General features: G+C 25.3%; 1 protein-coding gene across 1 annotated transcript in view; it reads right to left on the bottom strand.

Moving 5' to 3' along the window:
- Positions 1-1,064: 1,064 nt before the first annotated feature.
- The window catches only part of LOC107456548 (coronin-6), a 38,673-nt gene continuing 23,973 nt past the window's right edge, over positions 1,065-15,764 (bottom strand). Inside the window, exons 8-11 of the mRNA XM_043047311.3 lie at positions 11,555-11,615; positions 9,381-9,482; positions 7,558-7,674; positions 1,065-3,019 (exon numbers count right to left, since the gene is read on the bottom strand). Coding sequence (XP_042903245.1) covers positions 2,813-3,019; positions 7,558-7,674; positions 9,381-9,482; positions 11,555-11,615 — 487 coding nt within the window. The 3' untranslated portion in view covers positions 1,065-2,812. The remainder of the gene's footprint in view (positions 3,020-7,557; positions 7,675-9,380; positions 9,483-11,554; positions 11,616-15,764) is intronic.

The following is a 15,764-nucleotide window of genomic DNA, read 5'->3' as shown; positions in this document are numbered from 1 at the left end:
TCTGAAAGTTATAAATATAGAAAAGGCAACTTTAGTAAGTCAGTGGTACAAATAACAAAATATAAAAGTGCAGATTGAGCTTCATATATAAAAAATATACTTCACATTGGAAGATCTTGAAAATGGTACAGGCACAATCAGAGAAAATGCTATTATGAAATATGTCTTAGCTTCTTCACTAAGCTCGTTATTTTGTTACAAAAACAATATCTTATAGAGAGAAGCTAATGATTAAATTAAGTAACGAACACCTGATATGCAAATTAGAGTATAAATTTAACCTCATTAAAGTGGTATTTAAAACTTATTTTTCAAAGACATTTGAAAGAATAATGAAAAAATTATTAAGACACTTACTATTAGTTAGAAAATAAGGAAGAGTGCTAACTATGGACAAAAATATGTAATTATAAATTACTGAGTAACAAATTTTTGGAAGCTCTTATTGAGACATTAAAATAATGTATACTTCATTAAAATGAAAAATGAGCAGATTTTTCATTTATAATATTTTAAATTATTAGAATTTTTATTATAAAGAAGAGTTAATTTTTTGATTATTTTAAGAATTCTACTAAAGTATTTTTGTAATCAACAAATATATTTTTGCATCGCAAAATTAATTTCACCAATCGTTAGTATAAAGTTGGTGCTATTGTCATTTAAGAAATTATTTCTAAGTAACATGCTTATTTTTTTATTTTGTTTACCTGAATTAAAACATGGCTGCTTTTATAATGATTTTTTGATTTAAAATTAAAAACTGTAGAGAATGAATTTCTTGTAATATAAAAGTGACCTAAATTAAATTGAATCTTAACAATGGTTAACAAGTTAAAAAAAACTAAGAAATCCAAAAATTGAAAAAATAAATTGATATTGATGTATTAGAATCTTAAAAGATATATATCTCATTTGAATTTCTAAAAAAACAGTAAATTCCGAAAAAATTTCTATTCCAAGTGAAAGCTCAATAAAATTTTCTTTTAAATGATTTGAAGTTCCATAAGTCATAAAAACTTTCAAAAAATAAAAATTCACTAGTTCTATCAATTTTGGGGGGGAAATTATTAAACATTTCTAAAACTAAAATTTCATTTAAAAATTTTGCTTAATTGTTTTTTAAATTACGCTGTTCTGTTGCAAATGATTTTATTACACAATATTTCTAATAATTATGCTCAAATTAGGATTTTATACCCATACAAAATTCAGGTAATACACCATAAAATGTGCAGTTATCTTAATCTCCTGTATAGGATAAAAATAATACTAGGCATTTAAAAGGCACAATTAATGTATAATTTAAACATTTAGTGCTACAAAAATGCACACATTGGCACTTTAAAATAGTGTTCCTGTACATATCAACCACACTGTTATGCTTACTAAATAATTTAAGTTACATTTGAAATACATATCTAAAAAACACAAGCAATTACTTTTTTCTACACACATAACCATACACACTAGGGTTATATTTACAACTGACATTATCCCATATTTCTGATACATATTTACAGAAATCACAAAATTTAAAGCAATCAAAAATAGATTCAGCAAAAGAGAAGAAATCACATGAATTCACAATAACTTTCTATGAAATGTCCATAAAATTGAGCATCATATTCATAAAGGCTTCATTAAATGTTGTGCCTTTATCTGTCATCAAATATATGGCTTTTTCTTATGATTTCCCCCCAGTTAAAAAGATGTTTAATAAGCTATTATTTTAAATAAAATTGTACATTTTAATTAATAATTGTAATTAAATTTTTTTAAAAATTATTTATAAATGTTTTCACAAAAATATTGCCACACTTAGTAAAGAAATGTATGAAGTGTCATTAGTTGTATCCCCAATCGTGATGTATGGCAATAAAAAATACTTCCTAGCATAAAATGTTGATACGTAAATTTTTTTTGTTTACATACCTTGTGTTGTGAAAATTGTTTAAAAGACATGTTATTAAAATTACCTCACACAGAATTTTAACTAACTTACAAAGTTATTTGATATCTAGATGAGTATTCTTTACTCCAAAGCATGTTTATTCAATAAATTCATGTATCAATTAATTTTTTAATTACGAATTAAAAAAATTAATTGATATCTAGAGAGATTAAGTATGAGTATTATATGTTTTAAAGCAAATTAGTATTAAATAAATTTGCATATCAGCATATTATTACTAACTGGCAAAATTATTTGATCTAGCCAGTTTTGTATGATTATTCTATGCTACAAAGCAAATTTATTCAATAAATGTAAGTACTATCAATTTACTGTATTATTAGTAATTTAAAATATTACTTCGTATCTAGCCAAATTTAGTATGAGTATTCTATATTCCAAAACGAGTTAGTTGAATAAATTTAAAATAAATCAATGTACTTTCATCTCACTGAAAAAAATGGGCTTTGTTTAGGCAAATAGCCTCTCATTCAAGATGAAGAGAAAAATTCACAAGTCATTATCTTATGCTAGAAAGTATTTCTACACAAAAATAAACAGTAAAAAATGGCAGATACTGTTGAAGCTGATCAATAAAAAACATATCAGTCAAAATTTAAGCTAAACTAATCATGAATATGTCCATTTTTATCACAAAGCCTTCTAACAAAAGAGAGCTCTAACAGAAAACTTTCCAACGCAGCAACCTTCCTAATAGTGTTTTGCACTCAATGCAAACAGCTACTTTAGTTGGAAAAGTATAAAAATTTTAGTTTTACTGCTGTATCAGAAATACATTTTTAAAATAACAGGTGCTGTTATTCATGAAGCACTAAAATTTTCCATGCATTGAATAGGCTACACTTCATCAGCTAGTATTTCTGCTGATTCATGATGATTGTTGTTCACTTGATTTTGTTTGCTGCTTTCTTCCGGCAGCGATTCAGGTACACTGAATTTAGATTCTTCCATTTTCTTTTCTAAATCTCTGATTCTTACTTCTTGCTTAAGTATGGTGCTTTTCAACTTCCGTATTTCTTCCATGATTTCATCCAGTTTTTCTTTCTAAAAATATTAATAAAAAAAAAACAGATATATCTTATACTTTGTCAAAATAAATATTTGATTTTCCAAACATAACACAGCAAACCATAAATTTTTCTTTCCTTTCATTACTCTTTAATTGATTTTCAAATCGTCCATCATTTTTGAGAGATTCAGTATTATTTACAAAGTTAAAATATTATTTTTTAACCTTTATATTTTAGCTAGTATGTAAAATTTTCAAATACCATTGTTAATATTCAATAAATACAAATCATTTTGGTCTTTTTAACAGCTTTAAAAAAGGTTGGCAATCTTCATTTGAACTTAATGTCTGTAAATAAACATTTTTGTATTGATAAATCTATTTAAAATGGTGTCTTATACAGACAAAACAAAAGAACATTTTAAATGTGTTGATGAAAAACGCAGTTTAATATATTGAATATTTATTTATATCTTTACTTTTTAGTTTTCAAAATAACTGTAGAATAAATAAATAAAAAATTTTATATTATAAAATTCATTAAACGATTTAAAGAAATGATTTTTAAAAAAAAGCAAAACATCATGGGGTTAACTTTTTTTTCAATTACTTACCACCACAAATTTATTACATTTTTCAACTAATTTTTGACCTATGAATGAACTAAGAATGATTTTTAAACTAAAAAATAAATGATTAAAATTTTATCTGAAGTGATTGGGGAACTCTAGGATTTAGGAAAAAAAAATTTCCTTTAAAATATGTTTTAATACTTTAAATGAAATACCAAACGTTTTGTAAATAGGAAAAATAATCTAAGTATTAGACTTTTTAATTTATTGCACAGTCCATCGTGTGCATTCATAAAGTTTAAAAAGTGTTTCTCTTAAAGCTAATTTTGCATTTATCCATAATCTTCACATGTGGACTTCAAATTAAAATAACACCATTCACAGACTTAGATTATTTTATAGCATAGTTTTTTTTTATTATCATAAACAATTTTATAGTTAATTGTTCTGGAGAATTTCAAAATTAAAAAAATAATAATAATAAAAAGTCTTGCAAAAATTAGATTTAAAAGATCGTAAGTACTTTTATAGCTATTAGCATAACTGATTCAAAAAAACTTTTTCATCCTTATTTAAAAATTGTAGGTAGTAAAAAAAAGGTTACATGGAAGGAAGGATTTACAGCAACCATTTTGTATTGAATTGTTTAATTTTTACTGTACATCAGTTATTTGATAAAATACATTTTTCAGAATTTCTATCTATTCCATCCTCTCGTTGAAAAAAAAAATTCTCACACTGTTAGAGAGGACAATTCTTTTAACAATATGATATGAAAAGAGGACAATACAAAGCTTTGTAAAAAAAATTTAAAAAAGACAGAATTAAAGGTTTCCTCACAACTGTTTTGTAACAAGAAATAATTTTAAATACAAGTATAAAGGTACAAACCAAAGAGAGCCATAATAACCAATAATAACTCAAGACAATAATAGAAACTTTAAGGACAGATGATAAAAAATAAAATAGGCTAATTAATATAATTTTCTATTGTTATTCAGAATTTTAAAAAAAAATTTGTTAGAGATTTTTATTTTATTTTATTGAAGAATGAAAATTAAAAATAAATCTTAAAAACAAATGGAAATGGAATGTTAGATGAACACAGTTTTTCAAATTAAGACCGTCTGCTCTTCCTCCCAGGATGAAAGTCAATTATTAAATCAAGCATCCTATTCCATCAATAGAAACATAAACAATATATTTTAAAGCAACCAACTCATTCTCAAAATGGCTTTCTGACAACTAAGATTTTTTCAATTAAACTTGTTGATAACAAGTTTACTTTACTTACTTTTTAAATAGAATTATACATGATTTAATGTTTCGCTTAGAAAAAATTAATTTAACAATTATCATTGATTTATTTTCCCAGAGAAATAAAAAGGTTGATCTTTGGACATGTGGTAGTTCTTGAAGCGTTGCGAAATCATTATTTTATCCCTTTTTTTTCTATTTCTGTTCTTGAGATCAGAGCTTTAAAAAAGATGATTTTTACTTAGAAATATGTAGCTTAAAAAAAAGTGAACTCATAAATACAATAAAATATTTTTAAAAAAAAACTCAAACAACAAAATGTATTTTTTTAAATTATAATTAAATATTGCATGATAAATTTTAATTTTAAAATGTCTGATATTGTAAGATATTTTTTAACATATTGAGGAATATTTCACCTCATTTTGATCATGGAACAAAATAGACTAGACTCAAATAATAAACTATTTATAACCAATCAAAGTATGAAATTGATTAAAGCAAGCAAACTTTAAGAAAAAAATTTAACAAAAAATACTTTAAAGTTATAAGTCAAAATGGGAAAGTGCTAAAACCAAATTTGTCTTATGTACACAATTTAAATTAAAAGTTAGAAACCAAAAACAAGCAAAACGAAATTTGAAAGATGTGTATACTAGCAAAAGCAACAATTCATCAGGGGACTTACTGTCGGCTAACATGGAGCCTTTCTGTAGTCAGTGGTAAAACCAAAAACCGACTGTGGCCCGAGGCTCCATAAATTAATTGGGTTTAGATTTATTGATGATCTAAATTGGAAATCGTTATTCAAGTGCCTTTGCTAATATTTTCTTACATTTTTTTAACATAAATTTTTACAGCATAATCTATTAATTGGGTTTAGATTTATTGATGATTCAATTATTCTTGATTGTAATAATTTTGATTTAATCAAAGATATTTTATCCTAAAAAATTTAATTTAATAAAGGACTAATTCAGAGGTTAAAGGCACCAATTTTTAACAAGATTAAAATAATTAAATTAAACTTCATAACAAAAGATTTTAATTGGATTATACGATAAAAGAAGAGAACATTGATGATATTAGTTTCACACATTTTAATTCCAATTTACACTTTAAAATTTTAAAGAATATTTTGATTAGTCATATTCTTAGGTTTAAATTTATTTGTAATAATAAAACACATTTTCCTTAAGCTATTAAGAATTTCAAAATTTCTTTAGAGAATAATAATTTTCCTTTTAATTATTGTAATTATAATTTTTTAATTCAATGTATTTTAGAGAAGCACACATAAGTAGGCCAATGCGGTGAAATTTATGATTTTTGTTCCTGAAGAATATAGATGGCAGCACTTTATGTATTTTTTAATCATTGAATGTTTTTGCTATATTTTTCAAGTTTTTTGAAAGAGGTTAGCACAAATTTCTAAAGATTTGGAAATTTATATTTTATATTGATTTGGTTATTCTAACTGTAACTTTATTTACATCTCCTATTTTATGTAGATATTATATTATGAATATATCTCTTATTATATGTTACTCTTATAAGAGTACACCGAGAAAATACTTAATATAGTATTTTCTTAGTGTACTTTTGACTTGGTATTTTTTTTTTATTTTTTATGTATCATTGAATTTTCATCTTTTGTTCCAATATTTGATTTTTTGATTACATTTTATTACTTAGTTTATCAATTATGGGGCCTCAGGACACAATCAATTTTTTGGTTTTACCACTGACAACACAAAGACTCCAGTATGTAAGCAGACAGTGTATCCCCTGATGAAATGCTGTTTTTGCTAACATAGATATCTTTAAAATTTCATTTTGCTTGTTTTTGGTTTCAAACTTATTATTTAAATTGTAAACTATTTATATGTCATAACCTAATTCTACAATTATTAGTTATTTTTTTGCAGAGAAATAAAAAGGTTGATCTTCGGACATGAGATAGCTTTTGAAGCATTAAGAAATCATTATAATTTTAGCCCTTCTTTAATCTATTTATCTTTTTGACGCCATAGCTTTCAAAAAGGGCAATTTTTAATTAGAGATATGTAGTTTAGAAAAAAGCAAACTTATAATTGCGATCAAATATTTTTTTTCCTTAAAAAAATTCAACTAAGAAAAGAAAATTTTAAAATTATATGTAATTATTACACGAAAAATTCAAAAATTTAACTTAAAAATCTTTTAATGTATTGTAGAATACTTTTATATTGTATTTCCCCACATTCAGGTCAAGAAACAAAATCCAAAAATAGACTCAAATAAGTTATTTATACATTATAACACATCACAAATCAAATTTCTTGCCATTTCTATGAATTTTCATTATGATTAAAAATTCTCTGTTCAAAGAACGTGAATCAAATTATATTTTTACAAAGACAATCACTTTGTATAACAAACAAAAAATACATAAATATTATTCTACATGAGATTAAATTATACCAAATGTTATCCTATATATTGGACCCTGTGTTGCATGAGATTAAAGTGGAATAATTATAAAAAATTTCCCGCAATTAAAAATTTAGTTGATTCTATAAACAAGAAAGACACAAGGCATTATTATTGATTGAATTTTATATTTATATAAAACAGAAATTTAATTGTAAAAATGAAGAAAAAAATATTAATTTTGGAGAATAAAAAAAATATAACAAAAATTACTTTAGTATATAAAAAGTAAAAAAGCTTAAAAAGTAAATAAATACTATGCCTGTACTTACTGGCACTGTTTCAGACTTTTCACGAGATTTTGCAGGCATTCTATCTAAAATATTTGACTTGCTCTTTGTCAATTTAAACTCTTGAACTCTAGGCTTGTACCCATCTTTTAAGCTCATCTAAAAAATAATGTACAAAAATAAGTTAACTGAAAAATAACTAATATTATTCCCTTATTTTGTTAAAATAGTAAAGTCAATTTTATTGTTGTATAACTCAATAATAATTGGGGAAAAAAAATTTTCTTTTTAATTGTTATTATTGGAAGAATATAATTATTGATAAAACTTATACAAATGAATCTTTTATAACAAAAATTTTTAAGAGCACAATAATAAATTTATTACAAATTTCAAAAACTTGTTTTGTTTAACTGAAATTGTTCGATAATGATGTCTATTAATAGAAAGTTATGGTAATTTCTGACCTTTTTTCAAGTAAGTTAGATATCAACTACTAATAAAGTAAATTTAAAAGAAATGTGTTACTCATCATCACAAAATACTTTTAAAAGTAACATTTTTGGTTTCTTTGATTAGACAGAATTTCTTACTTATTTATTATAATGAGTTACAGGCTGAGAAAAGGATTCTGAGCAGTTGAGAGGGAGTTAGGAACCAGAGTAACATAAAATGCACAGCTCAGTACGAGCATAAAGTTTTAAGTAATTAAAGAAAAAGGAGCTATTTATAGGAAATAGGCCGAATATGGGTCTCAGAGCATTTAAATCAAAATTGACATTGATGTTACATAAAACCAATGTACAGTGCACCAATAAAAAACTGCCCACCCTGAATAACTTTTGATCTAATGAGGGATCTTCCTGATTTAAGACTCAATCTTAATAAATCGAAGGGGTGACCTCAAATATGCAAATTAATTAGTAGAGATAATGTTTGAGTTACGAAATCAGATACAAAAACGTACTTTCTCTGAATAAACATACCTTTTTTTTCTCGACGTATTCAGATTTCTGACCCCCAAAATATAAGGGGGATGGCTGCAATCTGGAAATTGTTTAGTGATGAAAGCGGTCCAAAGTTTGGACCGATTTAATGTTAATTTCAGTTTTTGTGTATTTCACCATGTCCGGAAAACTTTTTAAGCAAATTTTTTGGCACACAATTATAAAATTTGTTTATCCAAAGATAATTTGATGCAACAAATTTTTTTTTTGAAGAATTTTTTTTTAAATTTATTATTTTACAAAATAATAGTTGAAACTTTTTGAATTGCAAGATATACAATTTTTTACATAATTTTAAATTACGTAATTTTACAAAGCAAAATACAAAATTTGAACAAAATCTGTTGAACAGTTTCTGAAAAATCAAATTTTAAAGAAATTAAAAATTAGATATTTAATATTAGATTTTTTGAGAACTATTCGAACAATTTCGCTCTAATTTTGCAGTTTGCCATGTAAAATTACGTATTTAAATTGACGTAATAAATTGTATACCTAACAGTTCAAAATTTTTCCAACTATTAAAAAATAAATAATAAAAAATATAAACATTTATTTTCAAAATTTTTTTTCCATGGAATTACGTATGAATAAACAAATTTTATAATTGTGTGCAAAAATTTTTGAATTCGCTTTTAATTTATTAATCTTTTATAATGTAAACTAAGTCCCAAATTAAAAATTTCATAAAAAATTATATTAAACATTATAAAAATATTCCTCAAAGTGCAAAATAGACATGATTTAATGCGACAAAAAAGTTGAGCATATTCTTTATATTTTTTTTAATAACTTGGTAAATAAAGAGTTAAAAAGTTAGAAAATCTTATAAAATCAAAATATGAGTAATTTACTAACAAGGACAGGTTCAGCATCTTTTCCACCGGCCCATTCTTCAGCAGATATAGCGGGCGTATCTGCTTGCGTATCAGGATACAAGTCATCTTGAAATAATTCAGACTAAAAATAATTAACATGTAAATCATTTGGACATTTCAAAATGTAAATTTTAAAAATATATTTATCATTTAATCAAGAATATTGAAAACGGAATTTTTTTTTCATTATCACACAATTCTTAAAATTACATGAAGCCATAATTTTTCCTTCTAGCACTCAGAACTATGCTGTCACAACTTTACTATATATTTGGTACAAAGAACTACGCTTTCATAATTTTACCATTATTTCTGGTAAGCTAGTCAAATTGAATAGAATGCTAAATTTAATGTTATATTAATGAAGCTGACAAACTATAAAATAATGTTATATTTGATAACAAAACTACAACTCTTATTAATTAATTAAATAATGAAACTGATTAATAAGACTACAAAATAATCCTCCTTAATATTCTTAATGTTTTAACTTTTTAAAGTTCAACCTAGTTTTATAACCACAAAACAAATGAGTTTTCTAACATGTAATTCAATAGAAAGCTATCACATAACAGAGAAATGTGAATTTGCTTGGATACTTAACAATCAAACAGTTGACAATTTTAATGTAAAATAAAACTAATGATTGAAATATATAGAAAGCACACAAAATAATTTTTCATAGATAATTTCAAATAAAAACTTATATAAAAAAATTTTTCTGCATGGTTTTAAACTGAAATTGAACACATATTTTAGAAGCATTTGTTAACCATCCAAATTAAACCAGGATTTAATGGACATATTGCCCCAGTTTCCCTTTAAGCTTGGTTACATGACACAACATAAAAAAAGAGATACAAATAAAATCTAATCAAGCTAACTAACCCAACTTTTTGTGATTTTTCACTGATACACTTTTTATGAATTTTCACATGCTCTTCAAAATTCTGATATATTAAATATGACCTCATAATACAAGAAGTTTACACCATGCATTTGAGTTATCACCTTTTTTTTTTTATTCCAATGAAAACCTGGGGAATGACTTTTCCTCATACCTGCATCTGATGGGCAGATTTGTTGGCCACTCTTTCAAGGGCACCATATTAGGTGGGCTAACATTGCTCCCACATTAAGAACAAATAGTACAGAGAATGAAAGAACATCCATGCCTTGCCCGGGATTTGAACCTAGAACCTTTCTGATGCAAGGCCAGTTCACTTGCTGGTCGGCTTTGAGTTATCACTGACACACTTGATTTGTGACAATTCATCGCAAATCCATTTTGTTTTTTCAGTTGTGTTTTAGGTAAAACTGATTGATACTGGCTTAAAATCCCGATTTCTTAATCTGATATCATTTGACAAGAAAATTTAAAACATGTAGAAACATGCTAATTTTACAAAATGCGATAATATAACGAATTTTGAAACTGATTTATAGAATGTGCAACTTTATCATAGTAACAATTTTTTTCAGGTTCAACTTATTTTGTTCAAAAACAAGAATTTTTTAACGAATAAAATAACCTTTAATATTATGGGTCTTTTTAGGATAATGTCCTTTGTAAAATACAATGCAATTTTTCACCAGAGGGAGCGTTTTGTTTCGATGATATAGTGCCCTTCTCTGTCTTCAGTGTTCTGCGCATTTTTTAGCTTGGTTTGGTTATTGACATTGCACAACAGCTACAGTACCCCACTTTATATTGGAGGGTAGTAATCAATTGGTCTCTATACTACTCTCTGACCACCCAAATGACCTTGAATTTTTAAAGTTCAGAAACTTTTTATTCTTTCTATTTTTTCTCCATAAAATTAGAGTGTATTCCAAATGAAACAAGATTGGAGGGAGAGAGAGAGCAATCCAATCAGTCACTCTGTCTTTTAATATGTAAAATCTAAGCCATGGTATGCAAAGGCTAAAACCCACCTTACTGTCTTGGTTAAGGTCAAGAATGAAACCAGTAAATACAAAACATAGTATTGCTTCCTATTCCAAAAAACATAGAGACTTTTTTTAACTGATTGATAACTTACAAAGTTGTATTCGTAAGAAATGTCCTAAGAAAAATTGTTTAAAAAAAAGATAAAAGGTTTGTCTGTGCTCCCAAACAAAAGTCTAACTGCAGAAATAAGCAGTCAATCTCACCTTTCTAGGTACAGTAAATGTTATCACTTCACAGAAGCCCTTTGCATGCAATTTGTAGAACCTATAAAATATCACAAAAATATAACTTATTTTTAAAGTATTACATTTTCAATATTTTTTATTATAAATTTATATAATAACAATTTTTTATAAAAATCTAAGAATCTTCAATAGACAAATTACACACACACATATTATATATTTTGCAAATTAACCAAACTTGCACTTCAGATTAAAAATAAGGAAAATAGCTAGATCAGTCAAAAATTAAAAACTGATTTACCTTAATACCATATTAAATTTGAAAGCTTGTTTTGGATTTCAATTGGTGATAAATTGTGTTAAACGGGTTGTAATATAAAATCTGAGAAGACTGATCACCTTTTCTGAATAAAAGCAATTTGTCTTTACATATTTCCTGAAATCCGGGTTAATAATTGTAATAAAAATACCAATAAAGAAAAAGTATAAATTAATATAGACAGTAGAAAGAAAAGAAAAATAAAAAAGAGAAAAAAAATTAATGAAAGAAAGAAAGAAAAGAAAAATAAAGGAAAGAAAGAAAAGAAAATTTTTGACATTAAAAAGGAAGAAAAAAAATGAGAATAACAAGAATGTAAACAAAGTGAATTTAAAGAAAAATAAGACAAAAAATAGACTTAAAAACAAAGATTTAAATAGCAAAACTAAAAATAATCTTGAATTTTCAAATGTTCTTGGGACTAAATGTGATAATGGTGCGTAACATTGTCAAAATTATGTTGACAGAATTGTGCAAATCCAAGATAATTAATAAATTCCTAACTTTAGGAAATTTTGCAAAAATTTTCAAATATTTTGCAATTAAAGTGACAAATATGTAAGGTAAATAATAAATGAAGTGAAATAAAGACAATACTGAAGTCTTGGACTTCAGAGTAACAACCATTGTGTCATATTTTTTATTTTATTTCGCTTTCAAACAAGGTAAACAATACTCAAATCTAATTTCAGATTGAAATTTTTCCTGTAAAAATGTTTTTTGTATTTTGTGTTTTACATTTTAAATTGCACATTTCTAACAAATGTTTATAAGTTTTTGTCATCGTGATTGAAGAGTTAACTTAAATTGTGTTATAAAGAATACTTCTTATGGTGAAAAAACGGTGTTGTGATCTTCAAATAAAAGACTTTTGGAACTGAAAAAACTGTTAAGTAAAGAAGAAAAAAGAAGAAAAAAAAACTGTTGAAAATTAAAATCTTAAATTTGCTGATAATGCTACTACAGATTTTTAAGTGTGTTAAAATTTTTACCACGAGTACATATGTAAATGTTTTATAATTCATATTACCTTTATATATTGTTAAAATTACAAATTTGATTATTTTCAATTTAATTGTGCTTTTATTAAATTACCTTTTGCTTTTTTTCTTTATCTTTTTATTGCTTTTATTATATTTTTATTAATTACCATAGGAAAGATTTTGCAAATGGATAATTTTTAAAATTTTTGGATTGTAATTAAACATTTTTGGCAAGGGGGGATGTAACATAAAAAGATTCAATTAATCTTTTTATGTTATCCCAATTAATTATTTTAATCGAAATACTTTCTCACACTTTTAAAAGCCACATCCTGTTCTTAAATCTATTTTTGGCTCAAGTATGCATTTAATTAAAAGCAGGACATTTTCCTCTTTGCTCTCTGTGGGAAACGCTCGATCTATTTGATAAACCAATTATAATTACCAAGATTTCCCTCTTTCCCTAAATTAAGAGATTTTACGGATTTTACTTTGCGAGATTTTCCCTAACATATAACCAAGGAGCGCAACTTTTCGTGTTCACTTTCATACTTTCATGACTGCTCTGTCAAATAATTAATAAATAAATTTTGTACCCTCCTTCCTGGCCTAAGACCTGTTTTAATCCTTTCACTTGGCAACGACGTTATATATATATCTTTGAATTAAAAAGCTTCAATTAAAAAATAGAAATCCTTCAATAATTGAGAAAAAATTAAAAAATAAAACTATCAGAAAAATGAATAAAGATTTGTACTTGAAGCTTCCATGGCTTAGAAATGTTTATCCTAATTTTAAATTGAAACTTAAATTTATAGATGTTTATTTTTTTTTTAAAATATTTTAAATTTGATATTAAAGAAAGAGAAAAGTTGGTCCCTATACAAAAAATTATTTGAAAAAAATATATAGGAACAAATTATAATTTATTAAAAAAATAACATTAATTGACCAATTGAAAAAAAAAAACAGTAAGTAAGAGGAACATAAATTGTATATTTGAATTGATACCAAAATTTGGTGGTTGAGAACAGAAATTGTATATTTGAATTGATAACTAAATTTGGTCATTGAAACTTAAATTCAAAACTTTTGTGGAATGTTTGAAGTAGTTGGTATCTCCAATTCTATAGAGTAGAATTCTTTGTAAAATTTATTTATGTATTGTACTGAATCAAGCTGTACTAAAGGAACAGCTTTTCTTTAAAAATTTAAAAATATCTAAAATATCAACAAGGCCTATATCATTTCCGATGCACACAATGAATTAGTACACACCTTCATATCAAGCACCCAGTCTAAATAGATCTCTTTGTTTTTTTTATTAATGCTTGTAAGAACTGGATATTTTTTATACTCTTACAATATATCTCTCCATAGATACTTAATAGAAAGTTATGACATACTTTTTTATACTATTTATTGCTGATTTAAATATATTCTTAATTTGCTAGTGTTGCTTTAATTTGTCTCACAGGCGAGTTAACTCCCAAAAATAGTGATAGTAAAAAATAAAATAGATATTTTGTGTGGGAAAAATACAAGAATTTTCTCCAAGAGGAAAATAAATATTGCTCAATATTTCCTGACTTCTTTAATTGCAGCTTTACTGGATCGTACTATTTTAGAATGTTCTCTACAAAATTTAAGTTACAAAATATTTCATCCAGTATTTATATACAACATAAAATTATAAAATGCCAGTGACTTTCCTCCGTAAAGTATCAGGGATTCAACATTACTATTATACAAATTAAATATGAAACAATCTAGAATGTCAGTGATTTTTCTCCGTATAGTGTCACGGATTCAACTTCACTATTGTACAATTTCAACAATAACTCTTTTTCAGGGTGGCCACTCAAATCAGATTTCAAATTTCCCTGATTTTTCCAGGTTTTCCAGATAAAAATCTTAAAATTTCCAGGTTTTTGTTTCTTTTTTCTTATAAAGTGTAGGATGTGTACAAGAAAAGTGTCCATATTATAAAATATTTTATTCAAAATGTTATTTTTTTTAACATATCATCTTGAGAAAAATAATTTATTTTGGCAATTTGGCAAGATTTTTTATTTATTTTTCAAATGTTTTGGTGGAAAATTTTGAATCAAAAATCATATATTGACCAACAAAAGAGTAAAATTAAATATTAATATATAGTTGGTTCTTCAAAAAAAACATTTTTTTTAAAATATGTTATAAAAGGTTAAAATGAAATAGAAAAAAATTAGCTTAATGCAACAATTGTAACGATTTATCAACAAACATTGCTGTTATAGATTGTAAAAAAATGTGTGATTGGTTGGTTTGCTGAGAAAAAATAATTTACAGATTTCTTTGAATGGGAGTAGAAAAGCTTTCAGAAAAAGAGTGCAATATAAAATCTATTATTATTAAATTATAACCAACAATTTTTGGAGAATTTTATATAGTTAAAAATACAAAAACATTTTGTCAAAATAGAAAGAAAAAAATTACCACCAAAGTATCGGAACAAACTTGAGCCATAAATGGATTCAGCCCAAGGACAGAATTTAAAAACAGAAGCTAATATCCTAATCCCCTTTTCCATCTCCACCAGAATCTTTCCTAAATTGCACAGTCCCATAGCGGTCAAAGGTTTCTGCATTCGTTTAGCAAACCGTGGGAGAATTTTATGTGGTATTCTAGTTTGACAGAGCTGTAATGGAGCAAATTTTGATGCAGACAAAGTATTGTTAAGTTAATGATATTTCAACTGTTTAGCGATACATTTCCGTCTAAAAAAGTGGGTATAATGGATGAAATAATTTAAATTAAGAAAATTAGTAAAAAATTTAAATTAGTGAAATTAAAAAAATTATCAAAGAAAAAATTTCCAGCTTTTCCTTAAAATTCCCTGATATTTCCAGGTTTTTTCCAGTATAAAAAAATTCCCTGATAATTC

This window comes from Parasteatoda tepidariorum, chromosome 8 (assembly GCF_982258835.1).
Source record: "Parasteatoda tepidariorum strain Cologne lab strain chromosome 8, Ptep-v5.0, whole genome shotgun sequence".
NCBI lineage: Eukaryota > Metazoa > Arthropoda > Arachnida > Araneae > Theridiidae > Parasteatoda > Parasteatoda tepidariorum.
This window is presented reverse-complemented; position numbering and strand designations above follow the sequence as displayed.